Source organism: Acipenser ruthenus, chromosome 11 (assembly GCF_902713425.1).
Source record: "Acipenser ruthenus chromosome 11, fAciRut3.2 maternal haplotype, whole genome shotgun sequence".
In the NCBI taxonomy this organism is placed as follows: Eukaryota; Metazoa; Chordata; class Actinopteri; order Acipenseriformes; family Acipenseridae; genus Acipenser; species Acipenser ruthenus.
Window position 1 is genome coordinate 7,130,470 of NC_081199.1, and position 22,522 is coordinate 7,152,991.

At 38.3% G+C, this 22,522-nt stretch overlaps 3 protein-coding genes across 5 annotated transcripts; 2 read left to right on the forward strand and 1 right to left on the reverse strand.

Moving 5' to 3' along the window:
* Positions 1 to 425: 425 nt before the first annotated feature.
* Positions 426 to 2,622, reverse strand: LOC117428280 (taste receptor type 2 member 40-like). Its single transcript, XM_034047161.3, has one exon. It carries the CDS (start codon positions 2,301 to 2,303, stop codon positions 1,344 to 1,346), a length of 960 nt encoding a protein of 319 aa, XP_033903052.3. The 5' UTR covers positions 2,304 to 2,622; the 3' UTR covers positions 426 to 1,343.
* Positions 1,926 to 15,491, forward strand: LOC117428570 (P2X purinoceptor 4-like). 3 transcript variants are annotated; one of them, XM_059033179.1, is made up of 14 exons: positions 1,926 to 2,053; positions 2,205 to 2,274; positions 7,384 to 7,531; positions 8,350 to 8,421; positions 8,808 to 8,880; positions 9,416 to 9,512; positions 10,623 to 10,703; positions 10,978 to 11,119; positions 11,672 to 11,808; positions 12,295 to 12,385; positions 12,683 to 12,748; positions 12,865 to 12,978; positions 13,788 to 13,895; positions 14,255 to 15,491. In XM_059033179.1, the coding sequence occupies exons 3-14, from the start codon at positions 7,388 to 7,390 to the stop codon at positions 14,768 to 14,770; spliced, it is 1,641 nt and encodes a 546-aa protein (XP_058889162.1). In that variant the 5' UTR covers positions 1,926 to 2,053; positions 2,205 to 2,274; positions 7,384 to 7,387; the 3' UTR covers positions 14,771 to 15,491. The 3 variants fall into 3 exon arrangements, with proteins under 3 accessions (XP_058889162.1, XP_058889161.1, XP_058889160.1); XM_059033177.1 differs by lacking the exons at positions 1,926 to 2,053; positions 2,205 to 2,274 and adding an exon at positions 6,010 to 6,357; XM_059033178.1 differs by lacking the exons at positions 1,926 to 2,053; positions 2,205 to 2,274; positions 13,788 to 13,895 and adding an exon at positions 5,970 to 6,357.
* Positions 15,492 to 15,745: 254 nt separating this feature from the next.
* On the forward strand, positions 15,746 to 22,298 carry LOC131739401 (P2X purinoceptor 4-like). Its single transcript, XM_059033180.1, has 10 exons — positions 15,746 to 16,097; positions 16,921 to 17,068; positions 17,791 to 17,862; positions 17,957 to 18,029; positions 18,651 to 18,753; positions 19,335 to 19,476; positions 20,057 to 20,193; positions 20,431 to 20,828; positions 21,263 to 21,358; positions 21,727 to 22,298. Exons 1-8 carry the CDS (start codon positions 15,955 to 15,957, stop codon positions 20,552 to 20,554), a joined length of 942 nt encoding a protein of 313 aa, XP_058889163.1. The 5' UTR covers positions 15,746 to 15,954; the 3' UTR covers positions 20,555 to 20,828; positions 21,263 to 21,358; positions 21,727 to 22,298.
* Positions 22,299 to 22,522: the final 224 nt, after the last annotated feature.

The following is a 22,522-nucleotide window of genomic DNA, read 5'->3' on the forward strand; positions in this document are numbered from 1 at the left end:
CACTTCAGCACACGACTAGAGTACTGGAGTAGCAGGAATAGGATCACAGCAAACATTACTACCAAATACAATATATTTTAATCACAGCTCTACAGAACAACCTGCATTTACATTACAAAACAGTCCGATGCAAGACTTTATATGAACCGGGCAACCATGAATATTATAATTACAGGTAATGACCTCCTTTATTACTCTCAGAATTTATACACACACACACACACACACATATATATATATATATATATATATATATATATATATATATATATATATATATATATTATTATTTTTATTTTTTTGTTGTTGTTGTTGTACTAGGTTTAATGATATAGTACTAGCAAGAAACAACCTAGTTGCAGGCAGAAGCTGTTCATTTCTTCTTCTCAGTAGTATCTTGCTCGTTTTCTATTATAAAATATATCTGAATTTTGCATTTGCTACCAAAATCTATGTTGTATACAGTACAACATTGCATTTTTATATGTGTAAAATCTGAACACACCAACAGCCACACACAGTTTTATATTTAAAGATACATTCAATGAAAGAAAAAAAAACAACTCCTCAGCTTTACATTAAATGATTTTTTTTCATTGTAGAAAAATGTATTTGGTAGATTGTTCTATGTAACAATAGCTAAAGCAAATGCTGATTTTGCATACACCTCAATCTCCACCAAATGCATCTTTATATTTACACAAAACAACAGCAATAAGAGGAAAGGCAAAAGCAAGCAATAGGAATTTTAAACAGTTAGACTGCTCTCAAGTCAGTCAGGAAAATTAAAATATTAATATCAGGCTTAGTTATTACTCATCATATTTTATTTAGCTCAAGCAGATGTTCTAATCAATTTAAGCTCATTTGTACGATTAAATGGACCCCACAGACCAGGCTGCTATTTGCACTGTGTTTTCATGAAAGCAAAATACTCCAGCAATGAGTCAAAACTAGAAAGACAAAAAGATGGACTTAAGAGTCTTGGTCTAGCTTCTCAAAGCTATTTACTCCAATCTGTCATTAGCGTAATTTTTATCTGAAATAAATAATACAAATATGAATAAGAAACCACTTGAGACTTCTTACAAGTTCCTAAGTTAAATGTCTTAGTTGTATATATCTGATTTGGTAACTTTATTGGGTGTGTTTGTCTGAAATAAATAACATAATGTGCTAATGACGATTCAGAGTAATTAGCTTTGAGACTGTAGCCCTTTATATTAACCTGCTGAGCTGTTTCTCATTAGAAACACTGGGCATTTCATTTTACTTTCACAAAAACAGTGCAAAATGCACACTATAAATAAATAGTGGTGAATGCTTTGAATCAATATGGCTTCTCACTTCGGCTCACTCTGCTGCTGTATTTTTCCACAGCAGGACACAGACAGTTTCTCCTTCAGATTCTTGTTAGTGGCCGTCAACAGAACTCCTGTTGCTGCACAGTAGAAGGCCATATCTAAAAAAAGGGACTTGTTAGACATGTTTTCATCTTTTCCCAGAGTCAAGAAGTAAACGAATGCCAGCGTGATGGTGAACAAATACACTACCAACAGGGAAATGATCATTTTGCAGATCAGTAGGTAGGAGTTTCTGCTCTGGAACTCGTTCTGGTTTCTTTTCATTTGCTGGGTGTGCTTGTAGAGATGGACCACAAGCTGGCTGCTGGTGGTCACCATGATTATGAGGGGGATAGGACATAGAAATAACACAAAGATAAAAAAGTAAAGATCGCTGGCAAACTTCTTTGGGAAACTGAAAGCAGGTTTGGTGCATGGCGTGCCCAGGGTGTTGTTGATGTTGTAAGTGTTGTTAGCAGTAGCGTTTGCTGGCATTATTGGAATAAGATACAAAAATGGGCAGAACAAGACGAAGCAGAAGAACACAGAGAGGATGAGAGCCCCGTTGACAACCAGCGAGATATTCCTCTTGAGCTTGATGAAGAGAGCGGCTGGTAGGCTGATGATCTTCACATAGTAGAAGACACAAAGCCAAGCAATGGACCAGAAACTTGAAGCGCTGGCACTGAACAAGATGAAGAAGACCACTGGTATGACTCTTCCCATGTCGGTAGTGCAGTAGATTTTAAACTCATACAAATATAGACTGTAAATCGTTGACAAGTCCAAGATCATATTGGAGAGTGAGGTGCATGAAATTATGAATTCAAGTGTCTGATAACTTTTGCTTTTCCTCTGCAGATGGACGGTCATGACAAGATTGAAGAGATTCCACAGCACTCCAAACACCAGCAGAGCTCCGCTGATGAATGTTAGTATTACATCTCCAGTTGATTGCATTGTGGTTTGTTATTTGTTACCCGCGTACAGATTGTGTTAAAAAAAAAACACCTGTAAGGTCTAAGCCTCAGCAAGCTCGTGTGGAACAAAAGATGTGAAATCCGTAACTGCTTGAGACAGTGATTATAAAAAAGTCATGCCAATATATCAGTCAGTTTCACTGGCTCAGACTAGCTTTTGACATGCAAGGTAAAAAGAAACAGCTGCGTTATATTTAGCCACTGCTAAAATACAATTGGCTCCATTAAGCTGATTTACATTTGCAATTTATCATATTGAAATGCATTAAAAAAACAATGATGTTAATGCATGTAAAGGACTAGGATCTGGTTTAAGTCAACAGAGTATGGTGATCTTAACAGGGGCGGCGGAGCCGGGGAGGGGGGTGGGGGGGGCATGCCCTCTCACTTTTTTACAAAAGAATCAAGTGCACAGCAGAAAAAGGCACTTGTGTAGCACACAGTGTTTAATTGTGGTTATACTCTATGTACACTTTTAGTTTGTGAGATGTTTCTTCACAATAAAGGGCTAAAGTACAACAAAAAAAATGTTTAACAGAAACAAAAATAGTAGCAATGTAAATTAATGTATTTTATTATTCGTTGTATTTATTCTTTAATAACAATAGAACTCAGTAAGGAGAAAAGACCTCAGTATTAAGAGATGTCCAGTTTCTTAGTGGGTGTTAGTGTTGTGGCAGTAGAAATGTTTGATTTCAATTGTGACTCACCAGATCAATGCTAAACTAATCGTGTTAATAAGACCCAAATGACCTCTCCACTGAGCAACAATAGCTCTAATTTGCAAAAAGGGAAATTTAGATGATGAATCCAGGCAGCTCATAGACTTCCGATGAACCCATCTCTCACCCGTATGGATGGAAGTACAGTCTTTCCTCATAGTTTGTCATTTTCTAATATTGTGACATATTTATTGTTACATTCGTGGAATTCAGGAGCCATCTCAAAATGCTTAAAAAAAATTAAAAAAAACAGCTTTAGTCAAAAAGCAACACTGACGAAGTCATCAGGCTGCAGGATGCTTTTTTTTTTAAAACTCACTCTACAATGCATTCAGGTACCAGCTTTTACATGTCTCTTTCCTTTATGAGACTGCATGAACCAGAATTCATTGTGATGTCCCATAGTAAATACATAGCCAAGTGTAATAAAGCACAGTGAATGCACGGTAAACCATAGGTAAGCATAGTAGAGGAAGGGTAAAGCATATTTAGAAAATGGCAAACCATATAGTAAACTATGGTAAATACATAGTAAAACCATAGGAAAAGTGGAAAAAAAAAATTGTGCAAAACTACCATGGTAAACTTTTCTAAAGGGTGAGTTAAAAGATATCCTGAACTGTCCCAGAGAAACACCATTCCCATCTCACCCTGTCCATATTCACATACAATGTTTAATCAGTTATACAACTCCTTACCGCTATAAAAACGAGGAAAGACAATCTTGATGAACCAGATGGTGCTTCCAGCTGGAAACATCCTGCTATAAAACCCTTTTTTTATTTAGCTGGAGCGCTTCCCTTCTGCTGAGAAGTCTGATCACAGTATTTTCATACTTTACTGCAGGCTGACACCCAGTGGTGTCCTGCAGTAAAACAGTGGAAACTTAGCAAGAAGGTTACCCCTTCTATTATATACTCATACTGCAAACTGCTATTACCATTGCCTAACTATATTTAGGGTTTCGGGTTCTTTTGGGGACAGAAATGAAACTGAGGCTGTGATGGAATGAAGGTTGAAGCCGTTTATTTATGAACAATAATTATTTATTTCTTAGCAGACGCCCTTATCCAGGGCGACTTACAATTGTTACAAGATATCACATTAGTTTTACATACAATTACCCATTTATACAGTTGGGTTTTTACTGGAGCAATCTAGGTAAAGTACCTTGCTCAAGAGTACAGCAGCAGCGTCCCCCACCTGGGATTGAACCCATGACCCTGTGGTCAAGAGTCCAGAGCCATAACCACTACTCCACACTGATGTCCTTATAATTAATCAAATAAAATGATAAAGTAGGGAAGGGAACTGGGAGTCAAAAATGAAATTAAACGATTTCAAGTAGTTTTTTCTTACTATGCACTTTCCCTCTCTATCTCTCTATCTCTCCACACACACCCTTCTCTCTCACTCGTCTTCCCCGAATCTCCAGGTCTTTTCCACGTATATGCGCTCCGCCCTCCACATCTTTCGTGTCAAACCTGCACCACAATTGCCCTACACACACATTCACACACACAGGCACCCCCTGCACGCATACAGATACATTGCAACCCCCCCCCCCCCCGCACACACACACACACAAAACATACAACCCCCTTAACGCACACACCACCAGTCAACCCCTGCACACACACATCACCAGGCAACCCCTGCACGCACACACACAACCTCTACCCTATCCTGACCTTATCCCCCCCAGGACCGCTACAATAACATAAATCGACCATTTTCACCGAAATGAGTGCAAGTATGTATTATAAAATGTTTGCTTTGATTCAGAAAATGGTTCCAGTACAGTACTGATAATGTTAGTTATTCTTTGCAGACTTGGAAAAATCGCACCCACTGTGATGACTCACATTGCAGAGTCTGTAAATGAATAGATCTTTGGAATATAATGACGCGTATGGAAGTTTACAGCAGTGCATTTCCACGGTCATTGTGCTACCATGGCCGGTCATGTTTTTTAATATGCTTGACCATATCCCTGAGGGCTATGCAATGCGTACCTTGTATGCTTTACCATGGCTAAATTACACTTTTAGTATAGTTAATACATTTTTATAAGGGAGATCCTTAACTGAACATTACTAATTCATTATTAATTAAAAGATAGTGCCGCACTATTGTTATAACAAAAATCTCCGAATTTCCGAAGCCTTTACATTTTAGGAGTATTACACTTTCGGTCAGGAATTCTAACCACGAGGACCCCTCTGAATGAATGCATTGTGCTGCTGCAGTGTGTGGGCTGAGGGATCCGTGCTGGACCCTTACTGCGGTTTAACCGCTTCGATACGCTATCACTTTACCACGGCATTGCATCTTTAGCAAAGAGGGATGTTCGGATACGTCTTTTAAAGTCATGATCTCAATTAATACTAAAAACCTGAGATTATTTCTAGTTCTGTTTATATATATATATATATATATATATATATATATATATATATATATATATATATATATATATATATATATACAGATAGATAGATAGATAGATAGATAGATAGATAGACCAGTGCAATTTCACGCTGGCTATGACGCGCAACAAATAGAAAATCGAGTTTTATCCTGTGGGTTGGAAAAACACAAAGAAATGTATCATTTTTAGGCTTGCGTTTCTTTTTTTTTATATGGAGACGTCATAAAAGCACCTTAAGGGCTATATTTGCAGAATTAACAGTTACATGTATACTTCATTTTTGCTGTTAACAAACTGAGAATAAATTATCATAACAATTAAAGAGAAAATTAAAATAACAGGTCGATGTCAGTTAAAAATGCTCCAAAAACGAGGACAACAGCAATTAATGGGTTAAAGGAAGTGAAATAATAAGTCTTTTCTGTAGTCCTTTCTTAAAACGTGCCTATCTGTTTAAGTGAAAGACTTAAAATACCCCTATTTCCAGTTGTTCACAAAAAAAACTAAAACAAAAATTCACACGAAGTACAGTAATGTAATTACACTGCCCTGCGAGCATATCGTCGGCATATTTATTATAGTAATGGTGCTTAGTGTCTATTCGTGTGCTAATGTTGCTAATACTGCTGTCTGCCCACATCTCTAACAATGAACAACACAATACGCGTGTACCTCCGCGTAGTCGTGCATGCGACGGGAGTGCCTTGCTAATTTTAAGGAAGAGAATTTAGAACGCTATGTTTTTGTAACGTTTTCAGAGGCAGCAGAATGGGTCTGCGTGATTTCTGCGAGTACGAGACGATTAAATTAGTGCGGATTAGAAGCGTTAAACTGGGATCCCTGAAATGGAGCATAAACGGGACCATTTTAGCATTTATCTGGTGAGTCAAAATTCAAGTCAGAGATTTCTACTGCAAAAGCATTGACAGTGAAAGAAAATGGACATGAGGACGGTTCCTCGAGGTGAATTGTCGAGGAAAATGTACTATTTGTTGCATTGTGTCAGTTAGGTTAATTGGGGTATTAGGATACGTTTTGCAGATGCAAGTTATTGACCGCTTATAAAAACGCGTGCTTGAATTATTTTCAATATCATCGTCATAGTGATTGATTCTTTTTCAATCACATTATTATTATTATTATTATTATTATTATTATTATTATTATTATTATTATTAAGAATACAACTTATAATAAAATAAATTAGTTTTTTCTGTTGAAATAATATATCACAAAATGTTTTGGTCAGTGGTTCCTTCTTTCAACGAATCATGGAGTAGCATAGCTCAGATTCCTGAGTTTGCATTGTTTGAAACGAAGGTATTTAAAAGTGAGACCTACCAGAACCAAGGAGAGGATTGTACACTATTCTCTCCTGATCTTTGTCATCATCCTGAGTGTTTCTGAGTTATGTTGCTCCAACACTGAGACTGAATTAGTTTTCCCTTAATTTGACTCCTAACGTGTTTTTGAGTTAAATTCACTGTCTGCTGCAGATTGTAGGCTTATTCACTGGAAACATTAGTTGTGCACAATTGTTGAAGTTGAACTTTTTAATTAACACTGCCGCAGGAAACTTAATATTACACTTTCCAAGAATAAATAGATGCTAATTAACTCTATAATTTTGTATTCCCGTGTATTTACTGTATTTAGATTAGGGTGTGCCAATAATTTGTTCTCCTATAATTAAATCTGTATTGTGACAGTGCTATCAAACTTTAAAAGTACTAAATAATAAAACAAACAACTGGGTCATAGCTAACTGATGGTTTGGAGCATTGTATGGTGCGACATCATCTGCAAGGATAGCAGCACCATAATTACAATTTAATCCTGCAGTAAGCGTGACCAAATGTTTTTCTGTGTCAATTCTACCTGCTAACACTGTGTTTGCGACTGCGCAGCATCATGCTGGTTTGGAATAAGGAATACCAGGAACACGATTACGTCGTCAGCTCGGTGACCGCGAAAGTGAAGGGCGTGGCGGTTACCAAGGACTCCGATCTGGAGGGAGTATTGTGGGATGTGGCCGATCACAGTGGTCTATCACAGGTAATACACTAACCTACGTTTTACCAAGTCAAGTAGACAAACCTTACTTGATGTTACAAGGTACATACTATAAAATACTGTAAACAACATGCTCTTGAGTAAGCTGAAGGAATGATCAGGATCTGAAACTCCTATTTGTAAACCGTTAATTCACTGGACTTTTCCTCATGGTCTACTATTGCAGCCTACAAAGGGGTCAGTTGGATCAACCTATACACCACTACGATAGGTAACAGCTTTATTTCATTGGAGAATCACCCAAAAAAAACATCTGTGCATTATCCTGGTGGGGTGTAGGTTAAGGAAATCCAGCCCCAAGCCTAATTGTGTGACCCCCCTGTGCAGTTCAGCAGTAAATGTAATATAGTTGACTACGCCACCCTCACCAGATGTTAAGAATATATACCGGACCTTGAATATTTATCCAGTCATTACCCCTTACCCCTAACACAGATTCCCTTCAATTAGAAAGATTGCCCCCAATGGAGCTGTTTATTAAAACAAAGTCAAACTCTGAATAGGAAGGGTAGCAATGTATTATACAAACAAGCAATATGATATTTAGTAAACAACAATAGTCCAAAACACCTGTTAGGTTGATGCAATACTAGGGTAGATTATAAAGGTGCTGCAATTTTACACAATTGATAGTGTGAGCTATAATGCAAGGATATTTTCTCATGGAATTAAGCACAACATACATTGGTTCTCATTTGTTAATTGCTCTAAATAACAAACACACACTTCACTAATTAATGCTTTAAGGGCTATGTATGCTCTAATTGACTTTGTATTACAAATCTCATTTTCTTCCACAGGGGAAGGACTCCTTTTTTGTTGTTACTAATGCAATAGTCACAAAGAATCAAAAACAAGGCAGCTGTCCGGAGGTAACTACTTTCAAATGCGTTGGCATCTGTATTGTATATTATCAAAGGTGCTGTAAATATATGCATGGAAGCACCTACCATTCAAGCACCTACAACTGGGCCTCTATCAAAGTGTCAGGTGTTCCGTCTTGCCCGTTGTAATTGAAACTCACTTGAAACAGTGAGAAGCTGCTGTTGTATATTACAGAAAGCATTATTCAGTCTTCACTTACAGGACAATCCATTTACACAGAAGTGTATTCTGCAGCATTCGTCCAAAAAACTTGTTTTTCAGTGATTTACTTAAGCACGCCTTATTGACTGAAGTCACACACATGGACAAGCATAACAATGTTATCCTTGATGTAGCCTGCATACAGAAACCAGGCCTTTTCAATCGTTTTTAGGTGCCAGATTCTGGAAAAAAATGCCGTTCAAATAAGGATTGCACAAAGGGATATACTGACCAGAAGAGTAATGGTATGTCATGTTTTACTCTATTGCCTGTTTTAATTGAGCTGCCATCTTTAAACATTTGTGTATGGAATTGGGATTCTGCAAAACTCAATGATTCTATTCTTCAATAATGAGCCTTAAAGCAAAATGAACCTTGCTTTAAGTAATGATTAAAAGTAAGGTTTTTAAACAATCTACATTTCAAACCAGTTTCAGTGTCCCTGTACCCTCCTATATCATTGTTTAGTTAACTTACTTAACTTAGAAAACATCATAGAGAAGAGCTTAGTAGTTTATTTGGGCCGTTATTCGCTCCCTTAAAATTGTTTCCCTGATCTATTACATTCCTCGTATAACTGTATTTGTATTGTGCTTAGTTATGTTATATAAATAAATGTTGATGGAAAACCATACATGAATAATGTTGAGTATTAGAATCTGCCACTTTTTAAATCACTCAGATAGTACCTTTAGAGGCCTTTCAAAGGAATAAAATTATAAAAAAAAGTTATAGAACAAATTGAAACCTTTGAAAATGTTTTGATTTTTATATCCTCAGGGGTTCAGACTGGCAAATGTGTTGATTTTGACTCGTCAGTAAAGACCTGTGAGGTCTTTGCCTGGTGTCCGATCGAGAAAAGGAGGGTTGGTCCCAAGTAAGTGTTTTATAGAGCACAGTGTGGTATTGTGTATGTTTTTTACAAACTCAAAAGTCTGTTATTTAAAGCTGACAAACGTTTGGGCTATTGCCTTCAGTTAAACCATACACCATTCAGTTACCTTCAGCCACTATTGGGAGACAACCAAATCTTGATTGTGTAGCGTATATTATAACAATAATTAGATTTCCTCAAGAAAAAATTGGGGCAAACAGAATGAAAAGGATTTTGTCATATTAATAATCCCAGCATTTCATTGGTTGCGGCTGGCTGTTGAGTTTCTGTTTCCCTAAAAGGAAATCAAGACGAGCAGTTTGTCAGCTAGTCCATCTTGGTTCTCCCTTTTTTCTTCTTTCCAGTCCATAAATAGAGCTGACGTGATTTTGCCTCCGATTCTGTTTTCTGAGCTTCCTTCTTTCAGATGGTATCTGTTCCCCATTGCAGTCACAACGTCCAGTGTGCAGAGCTCTCCAGAGGAGCGGTTACTTTCAGGATTAGACTGCACTTGCAGATCTCTTGATCGAGACCTCCTACTATGCATTCACTGTGTCCCTGTGATCTACGCACCACGTTACTGGATCCTCAGCTGATGCACTATCCTTGCACTATTGCACTACTAATATGTCATTGTAGTTATAACTTGTTGTAATCCTAACTTGTTGCATCCTACGTCATATTGCATTTTAGTAGTATTATTTGCACTTACAGTAAACCATACTGTATTTAAGTATGAATCTTGCATTGTAACCCTGTAGTGCCCTATAGCACCTGTAAGTCACCTTGGATAAAGACGTCTGTCAAATAAATAAAGAAATAGTAATAATAATGTAGGTCTGTTATCCATTACCAGACTGCAGGCTATAGTCTGGGCAAATGTTTTGTAGTAAGAATACCGTTTCTGATTCTTATTGATTGAGTCCACTACTAGAGGGAGCTCTGCTTAAGCAGTCTTCTGAGTACATACAAATGGAACAGGTATCTGTATGGCAGAGTTGGGTTCACTGATGGGATCAAATCGCACATGACTATTGTCTTTCCCTAATGTGAAGGGTCAAAGGCATGAAAATGAATTCTCAGTCAATAATGTCATTCTTTTTTTCTCCCTAGACCTGCTATTTTGGGATCAGCAGAAAACTTCACCGTCTTAATTAAAAACAACATTGGATTCCCTAACTTCAATTACACAAAGTAAGACTTTACATTACAATCCTTCGGATGAGACGTAAAACCGAGGTCCTAGTGTAAGTGACTCTGCAGCAGCAGCAGCTGTGATGCATAGTTCACCCCTAGTCTCTGTAACTTGCTTTCGATAAAAGTGTCTGCCAAGTGACCAATTAATAATAATAATAATAATAATAATAATAATAATAATAATAATAATAATAATACAAGGTATCTTATTGTAGTGCACCATGCTGTTTTAAAAGCATGTCACATTTATTCTGCTGTGTTTTTTTTACAGTAGAAACATTTTGCCGCACATGAATGACACCTATTTGCGAGGGTGTATTTTTAACCGAACGACGGATCCATACTGCCCGATATTCCGTCTGGGAGATATCGTCCAAGAAGCCAGGGAGAATTTCACAGAAATGGCTATTGAGGTTCGTTCCTGATTGTTTTCCCTTCGTAGAGTCACACAATGGGGCTTCTGTTCTCAGGGCCAGAGCGGCCAACTGCAGCCCTCTGGATTGCATTGCAGAGAAATGAGAAAACAAAGCAAAGGAGGGAGAACCGGGGACTTCACATGACTTTCCTTACTTACTGTCCCCTTTTTCTTGTGTTGAAGAGTATAACAGATAACAGGTTTAACGGGTAGATCTTGGGTCTTCACAACTAAAACCAACGACAAGCCTTTCTAAAAGTGCTATTATTCTTTACCATCTTAAAGGAAGCTTTAATTTTACATACTTTTCCTTGGTTTGTCTGGCTTACATTTTTGTATAAAACTGCTGATTAAATGGGGATGAAACTTGGTATTAACGTGATTTAACATAAGTTACTGGGAGTATCAGATTGTGAGGATATCTGGAGGTGTCTCTCTGTCTGTCCACCTGTCAGTCATTGCCATTCAGCCATTTCTTCTTCTATACTATTCTGTAGCTACTGTTCTGCACGCTGTGTAAGGGTGGTTTGTGCATACACTTGCGTTGCAGGGGGGAGTGATAGCAATACAGATCAACTGGGAATGTAACCTGGATCAGCTGTTTCACAAGTGCATCCCGGAGTACAGCTTTCGAAGACTGGACGAGAAAAACAGCAACAAGACCATTTTCCCTGGCTTGAACTTCAGGTTAGCAGGAGTATAATCTTGTATTACAGGGAAGGGATGCGCTTTCAGTGTCTGATAAACTGTTACCAGGAGCTGGTGATGTCACATTAGGCTATAGATGATATTGCATACTGTTGACTGGTAGGCTTGAGTTGTCAGCCACAGTGAAAGCTTGTTGCTATTAGTCTTAGTTGTTTCAAAGTGGGACAATACCCTAGAGCTGGAGAACCATCCAGTGGCAGACAGAGGAACTGTTGTATTTCAGTTTAAACGTCGTCATTTTGGCAGTGATGTGATGTAGTTGGAAATGGCTTTGCAATAACAATATGCCTCTGAATCCTTCCATTTTATTTCAGCTTTGCTGAATTACAGATATACAGTTGCAATTTGCAATTGTGCTGCTTGATAACAAACCAGAAGAGATACTGATATGCCTATTAATAATTCCTGAGGGTTTAGCAGATAACGCTGTATACCAGAGAGCAAGCTGTTGGTCTTTATTTGCAGATTTGCAAGAAACTATAAGCAGAATGGAGTGGAAGAACGCACGCTGTTCAAGACGTATGGAATCCGGTTTGATGTCATGGTTTTTGGAAAGGTGATTGGGGCTCTTAGTTTTAGCTTTATTTAGTGCATGTAAAATGAAACCAAGTTCTCAGATCACTGTGTATAAACTGCTAAAAAGTACACCGACCCTAGGTTTATTAATTATCTTTCAGTCCTTTAAACAGGTTAATGCTCTGCTCAAGTTTCAGCAGTTTGAAAGTGAACAACCCTTCCTGTTAAACCTGCAGTCTCATGTTTCTCCTGACACAAAATTAAAGACAATAATAATAATAATAATAATAATAATAATAATAATAATAATAATAATGTCTATTTTTCATTTCAAAAGGCAGGGAAATTCAGTGCAGTTCAGCTGATTATATACATTGGCTCCACACTCTCCTACTACGCACTGGTGAGTCTGAAAACAGTTGCGATATATTGTGCTAATGCGCCCTTGTCTGTAAAGTGTGTACACAGTTTAGTTAGTCCCGGATCTCTTGAAGGTTATTTCTTCCATGTGCCTTTCAGACTACAGTGTTGCTCGACTGGTTCATTACAACATATGTTCATCCCAGTTGCTGTTCAAAGGAGGTCAAAAGTAACTACACTGGGAAGAAGTATGAATCTGTGGATCTGAAACAGGTAAGGACCGGTTACCGACGCTGCTACATTGAAGTGAATTAGAAAACGTTAGGTGGGGCTCCCTGGTGGCTCACCCAGTACAGGTTTGAGAAGTCAGGAGCTGACCGGTTTGAATCTTGCTTGCGCTTACTACTGTAGTTACTACATTAGGGCAGCAGTGTGGAGTAGTGGTTAGGGCTCTGGACTCTTGACTGGAGGGTCGTGGGTTCAATCCCAGGTGGGGGACACTGCTGCTGTACCCTTGAGCAAGGTACTTTACCTAGATTGCTCCAGTAAAAACCCAACTGTATAAATGGGTAATTGTATGTAAAAATAATGTGATCTTGTAACAATTGTAAGTCACCCTGGATAAGGGCGTCTGCTAAGAAATAAATAATAATAATAGTTGCCGATCTAGTTGCTGCATTTGCTTTTTTCAATTGACTGTGATTAGTTTTTCTCACCAAGCAACAGCGGCCCCCACCATCCAAGTGTAATCGATTGGCTAAAGTCCTCAGGACGGTTTGTGGGGAGCTGCCTAATCGAATTGGTCATTCCAAAGCTGATCTGAGAGATAACGGGGGTGAAATCTATATTGGGCATTCCTATTTAAAGAAAAAAAAAATAATCTACTATAAAAGTTTTTTTGACAGAATAATAATAATAACAATAATAATAATAATAATAATAATAATAATAATAATAATAATAATAATAATAATAATAATAATAATAATAATAACATACATGAGCAAAGCACAGGAGTGGTTAGAAACAGACAGTATCCAAGGTGACAGAGTTAGGATTGTAATCTCCTGTGTCTTCTGTAGAGCCCTCTGTACGTCTCCTTTGTGGATGAGGACCACATTGCGGTGGTGAAAGGGCCCTTCAGAAAGAGCTTACAGGAAATGAAACCTGCCGCTGTTCAAGTGAGAAGGGTAAGTTGTGAGGCTGTTTACGGTAGATGATGGGGAGTTTATTCAGAATTTTCACTCCTGGAATTAACATGTTTTCTCCAGGCAGGAAGGTAATGTCATATATCTCCCGTACCACACCTTTGAATGTTTCCTGTTGGTCACTATCGCCTCGGAAAAGAAGGGGAGGGGTCTACAGGGGATGTCTGACATCCTTGTCCTGTTTGGTCAAGCAAATGCATGTGGAACCAAGGAAAGAAAATGAAAAAAGTGAAAAAATATTACAAACTCTACAAGTTCTTAAAGGTGATGAGATTGTCATGTACTGTGTGTGGTTCTCCGTCCACATGGTTTACAAGGACTGTATCTCATTTATTTTCCAGCTGCACAATGAAAGTATGAGAGAATGCCTGAGCTTGCTGCAGAGGCCTCCCAGCCGCAGCAAAGACATGGAGATGCGAGAAGTGAGACAAACGGGAGAGAATTCGAAGGAACACGAAACAAACCCTCCACTGTGGTGCCGCTGTGGACAGTGCCACCCGATGCCAAGCTTGCAGGAGCAGCTGTGCTGCCGCCGAAGCGCCGGGCACTGCATCAGCACCTCAGCTACATTCTCTCGACTCGTCCTTGACAGGCAGACTCTGGAGTCTGTGCTGCTGTACAGGGGCCCGCTGCTGGACCTCAGCCAGGCACACACCAGCACCAAGTGGCTGCGCCACTGCGCCTACAGCCAGTACACCCAGTGGCGCTTTGGAGACGTGGAGCCAGGCAGCTGCGCTGTGATACCGAGCTGCAGTGTGTGGAAGATTAGGGAGAGATACCCCAGTGTGGAGGGGCAGTACACTGGCTTGTGTTGTGAGAAGAGGGTGCTAATCAAACATGATCAAGGTGATAAATGAGACTCTAGGTTTAGCTTTAGTGGCCTTGAAACTACTGGAGTTTGTTCATCAAAAAAGACTCAATGTGCAGTTTTTAAGTGGAATAAGGAAAGGGGTACCCTTACAAACCTGAATTCACAGACTACAGCCGTCAGTGCATTTTTTATACTGTTTTATTGTTGTTTTACCATGTATTGTTCTGAGTGTTTATACTGTATATTTTTCTTTGATAATCAAAGACAGATAATTAAGTTTTGTCCTGAAGTGATGTTTTACAAGCCTTTTGTACCACGCTGAATGCACAGAAAAAGGACCTTTTAAGAGCCTCTGGGCAATGAACTGCTCTGGACCCCCAGTGCTTACTGCCTTGAATAACTGGCTCATTTTAAAAGACAGTACTGCTCCATTTCACATTATATTCAGAATCTGAAGATTAAGAAGTTGATTTGATCAAACTATATCCTACCAGGCTAAGCTACAGTGTGATTTTTTGTGCATTTTGCAGCACCAGGAAAGGCCCCTGTCTTCTTTATGGGTTCCAGGACTGTATTTTTTTTTATTATTTCACGTATATTATTAATTTTTTAATGATTTAATCATTGTTATGTTATTCATTAAAAAAAAAGAAAAAAACTGTTTCAGAGTCTATGACATTGTAAATAGCGGTGCTTCCACTGTCAATGATAACATGTGCTCTTCACTTTACTACCTAGTTCAATAAAGGAAATTATTGAAATTAAAAGGAATGCCACTTTTGGATTAAAGTTGAGGAGATATATAGTAACCAATCACAAAGGTCGTATATTTAATGTAAAACTGAATTGAAGACAAGACAATTGGTCATAATTGGGTGACAGGCATAGATTTGTGTGATTAGACTCATTAATATGCAACATCGTATTGCTCAGATTGCACAATACAATAATAAGACAGTAGCCTATATTGTACATACATGCTATGTATTTTTTATTTTTTTTAAATGCCTTGTATTCCAAAGACTAGATATTAAACAGATGTTGTTGAAGAGGTGGCAACCAGCACAACATCTGACCTGATGATGTAGTAAAAACACCTGATCAAATTAACAGAGCTGTGAACATTGTCCTCTTGTGGTTTGTGTGACTCCATCTGAAAGTCTTGTGACTGGTCTGGTGGGAAAGTGTAATCGTTTTTTACAGTGGAAGTCAGCGCATTGTTAAACAGACATGTCTTTTTCATGCGGTTGTTGCAGAACTCTTGGCCCGGTGCTTTTTGAATACGACACACCGAGAATAGTGTCAATTAAAAGCAGAAAGGTCGGACTAATAAACAGACTTGTACAACTGGGGATCTTAGCGTATGTGATTGGGTAAGTGTAGGATTTGCGGTAAAGATGTATTCCGGTAGGTGAATGTAACTTTGACATGATCTTTATTTAACATAATATTATAAAAACAATTCTGTTTAATACACCTCTTTTAATGTTACTCCTTTTTTCAAAATATGTAGCCTACTTTTTATGTACAGCCTAGTTGGGTCACTCTGTTCGTGTTAGTTAAGAAGTTTCAGTTTCGTTTTAAATCAAAGTAAAGTGAGGATTACTGTGTATGCATACTCTTGCGCTACGCCACCCCAGCAATGAACGTTTGATCCAGTCTGTTCCTGTTTTACTGGAGACGACGTTCCTTATTTTTCCCGTACACTGTGGCCGACGCAGGAAGTAGTGAAAACAAATCGAAATAACTCAATTCAAAGTCACAACAATAGAAGATTAGAATTAAGAATTATTGACACGGTCAAAATTTGGCTCGTGTGGTTTCTAATAATATGAGTGCACGTTTCGTAAAAAATAAAGCAAAAAACTACGTTGACATACAAAAAACTCTTCTCCTGTTTCAGTACGCTAGCAAGCGAGGGATAATGGCTTCTTCTGAAGCAGTGTCCAACTTTCTTTTGGGTTTATTAGGGTTATAATTATATTTTAATCACCCCCATGAATCAAAAAATGACGCCCTGCGCTGAAGATTGTTTCATTCTATTTCATAAAGGGTCATTTGAAAGGTTACCAAGTTTATATTAAAACTTTAAAGAACATGCCAATGTTTTTTTGCTTTTCTTAAGAATATTTGAACATTATGAATCCATACTTAAAACTAAGTGTGTTAAACTGCCCATTGCCCCTGTGTCCACAGCTGGGTGTTTGTTTGGCAGAAAGGTTACCAGCAGTTTGACTCGGTCATCAGTTCAGTCACAACCAAGGTGAAGGGTGTCGCAGTGACCAACACCACTGACCAGGGAGTGAAGATCTGGGATGTGGCTGATTATATTATCCCACCACAGGTATTAGACTGCTCCATGAATCACTTGTGTACACACTATCATCCGCGCCGATACACCTATACACCTCCCAAGGATTGCATGACAATTAAGACACCATATAGTGGCTTTTAAAAAGTACCAAATAACAAAAACAACAGTTTGCAATTAAACAATGCTAACACTGCATCAAGTAACAGAATCATCAATTATATACATTCAGTTTTTTTTTTACTACTTTTCAAAAGCCCTTATAAGGATTGCAACAGCAGAATAAAAATTGAATCCTGGGGTATGTAATGTACGGCAGTTTTGTTCATGTTGTCCACCATGGTTAAGGTGACCATATGGCTCCGTGTTCAGCGGGACAGTTTGGGACAGTTCAGGCTTTTCAACTTGCAACCCAATGCATTGTGGTACGGTTTACCTGTCTCGGGTACCATTCTTACCTTTAAGAGAAGCAGGACTACGCTTACCAGAATGCATTGGGTTGCGAGTTGAAAAGCCTGAACTATCCCAAACTATCCTGCTGAACACGGAGCCATATGGTCACCTTAACCATGGCTGCTGTCTCCAACTATCGGCTCAATTAACCGCTGATGTGCAATGGTAACTGCCCAGAGACAGTGGGGTCTATTGAATTCATCTTCACAGAGTTCAGCTGGTATTTGTTTCAGCACATACTGTATAAGATCATTGTGAAGCCTGTGTCACCAGGCAACCTGTATCTTCTTTTTCCTTCACAGGAAGAGGCTTCCTTTTTTGTGATGACAAACCTGATCATGACTCTGAACCAACAGCAGGGGCGCTGTCCTGAGGTAAGGGTAGAACCAGAGACATTACTGGTTTAGTGATTGTATTGAAATGTAAACTACTGCCTCACGTTTACACTACATTCTGTATTTCTCGCAGATGCCAGAGGACAGCCCGGACTGTATCTCAGACAGTAACTGTACTGCAGGAGAACAATCGTCTAGAAGCAATGGTATGATTCGGGGTGTATATTGATAGACTTGTAGCTAGTAAAATGCATCTTATTTCAACTTGCTCTTTGCTAAAGCTAAAAGCGTTTCTGTTTTCACCATCACTTGGAATATCTCTCTCTCTCTGTCTCTCTCTCTCTCTCTCTCTCTCTCTCTCTCTCTCTCTCTCTCTCTCTCTCTCTCTCTCTCTCTCTCTCTCTCTCTCTCTCTCTCTCTCTCTATATATATATATATATATATATATATATATATATATATATATATACACACACACACACAGAGAAATTCACAAACAGCTCTGTATCCAAGGATACCCATCAATCACTAGAAATGCTTAATGACAAAGAAAAGTAATTGATAATAGTAATTAATAGCTAATTACGGTATTAAAATAGTAAAGTTTCAGTTTATCAATTACTTTTCTTATATATATATATATATATATATATATATATATATATATATATATATATATATATATATGTGTGTGTGTGTGTGTGTGTGTGTGTGTGTGTGGTTTGTGAGTAATTAAACAATACACGGTGCTTCCATACTTCCATACAGTATTACTACTTTTTGTGTGCATTGGAAATAAAGCTGACTAAATTCATTTCCATGTTTAGGTATTCAGACTGGAAAATGCGTTCCTGTCCACAATAGCACAGCTGTTCACACCTGTGAAGTACTTGCTTGGTGTCCCTTGGAGAATGATGTCGACCTCTCTCAGTAAGTTCCAGACTCAACGAGATCCCCAAGGAGCAGAATTGGAAGGTTTCCTTTCCTGTAAAGAACGAATAAACCACAAATCAAAACCTGTTTTCACAAAGAAAAACAAAATACTTGTCATTTTTCCTTTTAGATCAGCAATAGTTGTATTGCACATCCACTAATACGACAATACAAATGTGATGTTTGTGATGTGTGTACGTGTGTTACTCTCTTCAAACACAAGAGGGCACTGCCTCATTGAAATAACAATTTACAGTACTAATAAAGAACAACATCAGATATCCCAAATTTAACTTCACCAAGTAAGTGTTTTTGATAATGCTTTATGTTCTCTACATTCACATTCATGGGTTCCAGGAGTAAATGGCATCAAATAAAGAAATACCAATAGTCCAGTTAAAAAGAACAGTGTCACCCAACACGCTTGTTTTAAAATCTACTCTATCTTGGGGGTTCATCTGTGCTAGACAAGATTTGCCTGGCAGTCAGCATTTATTGAAATAGTACGATGTTACCTGTTTCAGAAGAAATTGTAGAGACCTACTTGTTTCATGCATTGTCTTTTTTTTCCCCCCCAGGAGAAATATTTTGCCGCATATTAACGGCAGCTATCTGAAGCAATGTGTATTTAACCGGACGACTGACCCAGACTGTCCCATCTTCAGACTGGGAGACATTGTCCGAGAGGCTGGGGAGGACTTCCAGGAGATCGCTGTGGAGGTCTGTGTCCCAGCATCTCTCTCACACAGGCTCATTTACTAAGCATTTAGTGTATACCAGCCTGCTGTATTATACATTATTTCTGCAAGGGTCTTTAAATACCAAGGAAAAATTGCTTCCCACGCTTTACAATTTTACAGCATTGTACAGGGAATAAACCTGGATTGCATCCCTCACTTTTTAGGGGTAATCTCTGGAGGTGGGAGGTGGTTGAAGCAATCCAGTTCTTATAAAATGCTTTTTTAAAAAAAAAAAAAACTGTTGATCTCAGTGGGTATAGGTTAACCAAATCCGCCCGGGTTTATTTTCTGTTTCTACCTTTGATTGGGGTGTGTATCTGAGCCAAAAATAATTTCTTTTAAAAGTAATTTAATTAAAAATCCGTGCTGCTGTCAATGTATTCTTTAAATATAAAAGGCAGAAGATTCAAACCTCTTGCACATTGTGGAATTGAAAATGAAAACCACAATTGGCTCCATAACTATTAGGGAAAGAGTGAAAACCCAAAGTAAATGCAAGGATTCTTGGGAGGGGGTAAAAGTGTTTTTGAAGAAAGCACGGTATGTGGGGTTTGTTCCAGGGTGGAGTGATGGGAATCCAGATTAAATGGGATTGTGATCTGGATCAGTCGGTCTCCAAGTGTGTCCCCCAGTACACCTTCCGCAGGCTGGACAACAAGGATGTGCAGAACACAGTGGCACCTGGATACAACTTCCGGTGAGAAAAAAGGCATTGCTATAAATAAAAATTACTGAGAGTTTCATTTCCAAAATGTTATCAAAAGCACATTTAATCTATTCTCACTGTACGCTAGGTAATGACGTATAGTACCTGTCGGACTAACTGAACAATAGATTCTCATACAAAAACCTAAAAGGCAACTTGGCAGCACTTTGATGCAATGTGTTTTAATACCTTATGTTATTATGGTTACTCTGATGATTATTTCAACAGGTTTGCCAAATATTATAAGGGTCCTGGCGAGGTTGAATCCAGAACACTGATCAAGGCTTACGGAATTCGCTTTGATGTCATGGTGTTTGGAAAGTTGAGTCTTGCCTTGTTCCGTTTCCTCTAATCAGCTCTGCACATTTGGATATTGGTCTAGGAAAGACAGCTACTTAAATAATGGAGACGTAAAGTAGGATATGTATATCTATGCCGAATTGTATTTCATTTTCCGTCTATGATAAACCATATGTATTAAATTAGTTATCCTCAGTTATTTAATTCTGAAAGAGTTATTTGACCCAAACCATTCAGCATGATACTCCTTATTTTCACAGGCAGGGAAATTTGACATTATTCCAACGATGATAAACATTGGCTCAGGACTGGCACTTCTGGGAGTGGTGAGTAATACACGGTTACACACAAACATGTACTGCAGTTATAATTCAGAAGAACATTAGAAAATGTACGAACGAGAGGCGGCCATTGAGCCCATCTCTGCTTGTGCAGTTTCAGAACTTTGTCAAGTTGGGTGATTCTGCCAAACACCATGACTAGGTAGCCCATTCCATAACCTCACCACTCTCTGTGTGAAGTGTCTCCTTCCCTCTGTCTTAAATCAATCTCCACTTAATTTCCAACTGTGTCCTGTGGTCCTGGTTTCTGTACTGTGCTTTAAGCATTGGTTTTGGGTTAACTGTCATCAGGCCTAACAGTGTTGTGTGTGTGTGTGTGTGTGTGTGTGTGTGTGTGTCTATATCTAAGATGGATAGAACCCAACGTGTTGTATTGAGATATACAAATTCAATGTCTAAATCACCTTTGCTTCTCTTAGGCTACAGTTCTGTGTGATTTGATTGTCATGCACATACTGAAGAAGAAGACTTTTTACAGAGAAAAGAAATACAAATACGTAGAAGACTATGACTTGGTAAGTCAATTAAACCGCCATATGTCAACAACATACCTCTAATATTCAACTTGTAAAATAAGAAACTGAACCCTGACCAGTTTTACACCTGTCCATCCAGGAAGAGGAGTCTCTTTCCTCAAAAGGGACCCCTACTGGCAAAAGACTGTTGGTGCAGCTGTCTGTGTAATTCTGAAAATCCAGTTTATCGATCCAGATGTGTTAAATACCTTTCGAAACATGTTGTACCTCATTCAAAGCACCTACCACAATGTAATTGTATGTGTGTGGCTGTTGGTATAAATACATATGCATCGCTATTCTAAATTATTTTGCAATGTTTATTAAAAAGTGGTCTTCTAACTTGGATTTTCTTTTTGAATTTAAAGGTAGGAAATTCACCTGAATGTGAAACCCCCTAGGCAGTCTTTCACAGAGGTGTCACATAACCAGGCAGGGCTGCTCATCGGACTCTGCACTCTGTGGAAACCAAGTGTACATTGTGCATGAACTGAGGATGATGTGTTAACCTTGCCTCAGACAGGCCCTACTTACATGCTGTACCCACCTGTATCACAATGCTAGAACCCAGCTGATGATCATGAAACCTGAACAGATGGTCTGTTCACTTAGTTAAGAAACATTTAGAACAGCTGAATATCAAAGTATTTTATTCCACAAGAAAATGGAAAAAAACATTACCATATTGAAATGACTCTGGGTGGGGGGGGTTACAACTTGGAAAATATATTATGCCCGTCAACAAAAGGAGGTGGAACTAATCTTAATCCCTTATGAAGTGCAGTGACTACACGATTCCTAACCTGAACTAATTGTACTTTTGCAGAATCGCTTGTATCGTGATTCATTGTCAAATGTATTTTTTAGTTTTCTATTCACTGGAGAATTTATTGAAAATCTTTTTTTTCCACTTGTTATAAAATAATACACCTGTTTTTTATTAATGTTTTTATATATATATACACACACACTGTATAATGTGGTTATAGAAAATTACTATGCCATCTAATAGGATGTTTGCATTGCACAATGTTACAACTGTAGTCGGGATCCTAAACGGAAAATCAAACCAGACTTATTTTTTTAACATTAAAATTGTGGGTTGTGTTGTTGCCCATTAAGCTTGTGTTTGCTTTCTGCCTAGATTTGGAAGCCATCACACGG

What these genes read in the sequence shown, in the direction of transcription:
- LOC117428280 (XM_034047161.3), bottom strand. Translation starts at nt 2,303, where the DNA reads ATGCAATCAACTGGAGATGTAATACTAACATTCATCAGCGGAGCTCTG.
- LOC117428570 (XM_059033177.1), top strand. Translation starts at nt 6,245, where the DNA reads ATGGGTCTGCGTGATTTCTGCGAGTACGAGACGATTAAATTAGTGCGG. An exon ending in TACTGACCAGAAGAGTAATG is followed by an intron (nt 8,881 to 9,415) that starts GTATGTCATGTT and finishes TTATATCCTCAG; the next exon opens with GGGTTCAGACTGGCAAATGT. An exon ending in TCACAGAAATGGCTATTGAG is followed by an intron (nt 11,120 to 11,671) that starts GTTCGTTCCTGA and finishes CTTGCGTTGCAG; the next exon opens with GGGGGAGTGATAGCAATACA.
- LOC131739401 (XM_059033180.1), top strand. Translation starts at nt 15,955, where the DNA reads ATGTCTTTTTCATGCGGTTGTTGCAGAACTCTTGGCCCGGTGCTTTTT. An exon ending in ACAATCGTCTAGAAGCAATG is followed by an intron (nt 18,030 to 18,650) that starts GTATGATTCGGG and finishes TTCCATGTTTAG; the next exon opens with GTATTCAGACTGGAAAATGC. An exon ending in AATGATGTCGACCTCTCTCA is followed by an intron (nt 18,754 to 19,334) that starts GTAAGTTCCAGA and finishes TTTCCCCCCCAG; the next exon opens with GAGAAATATTTTGCCGCATA.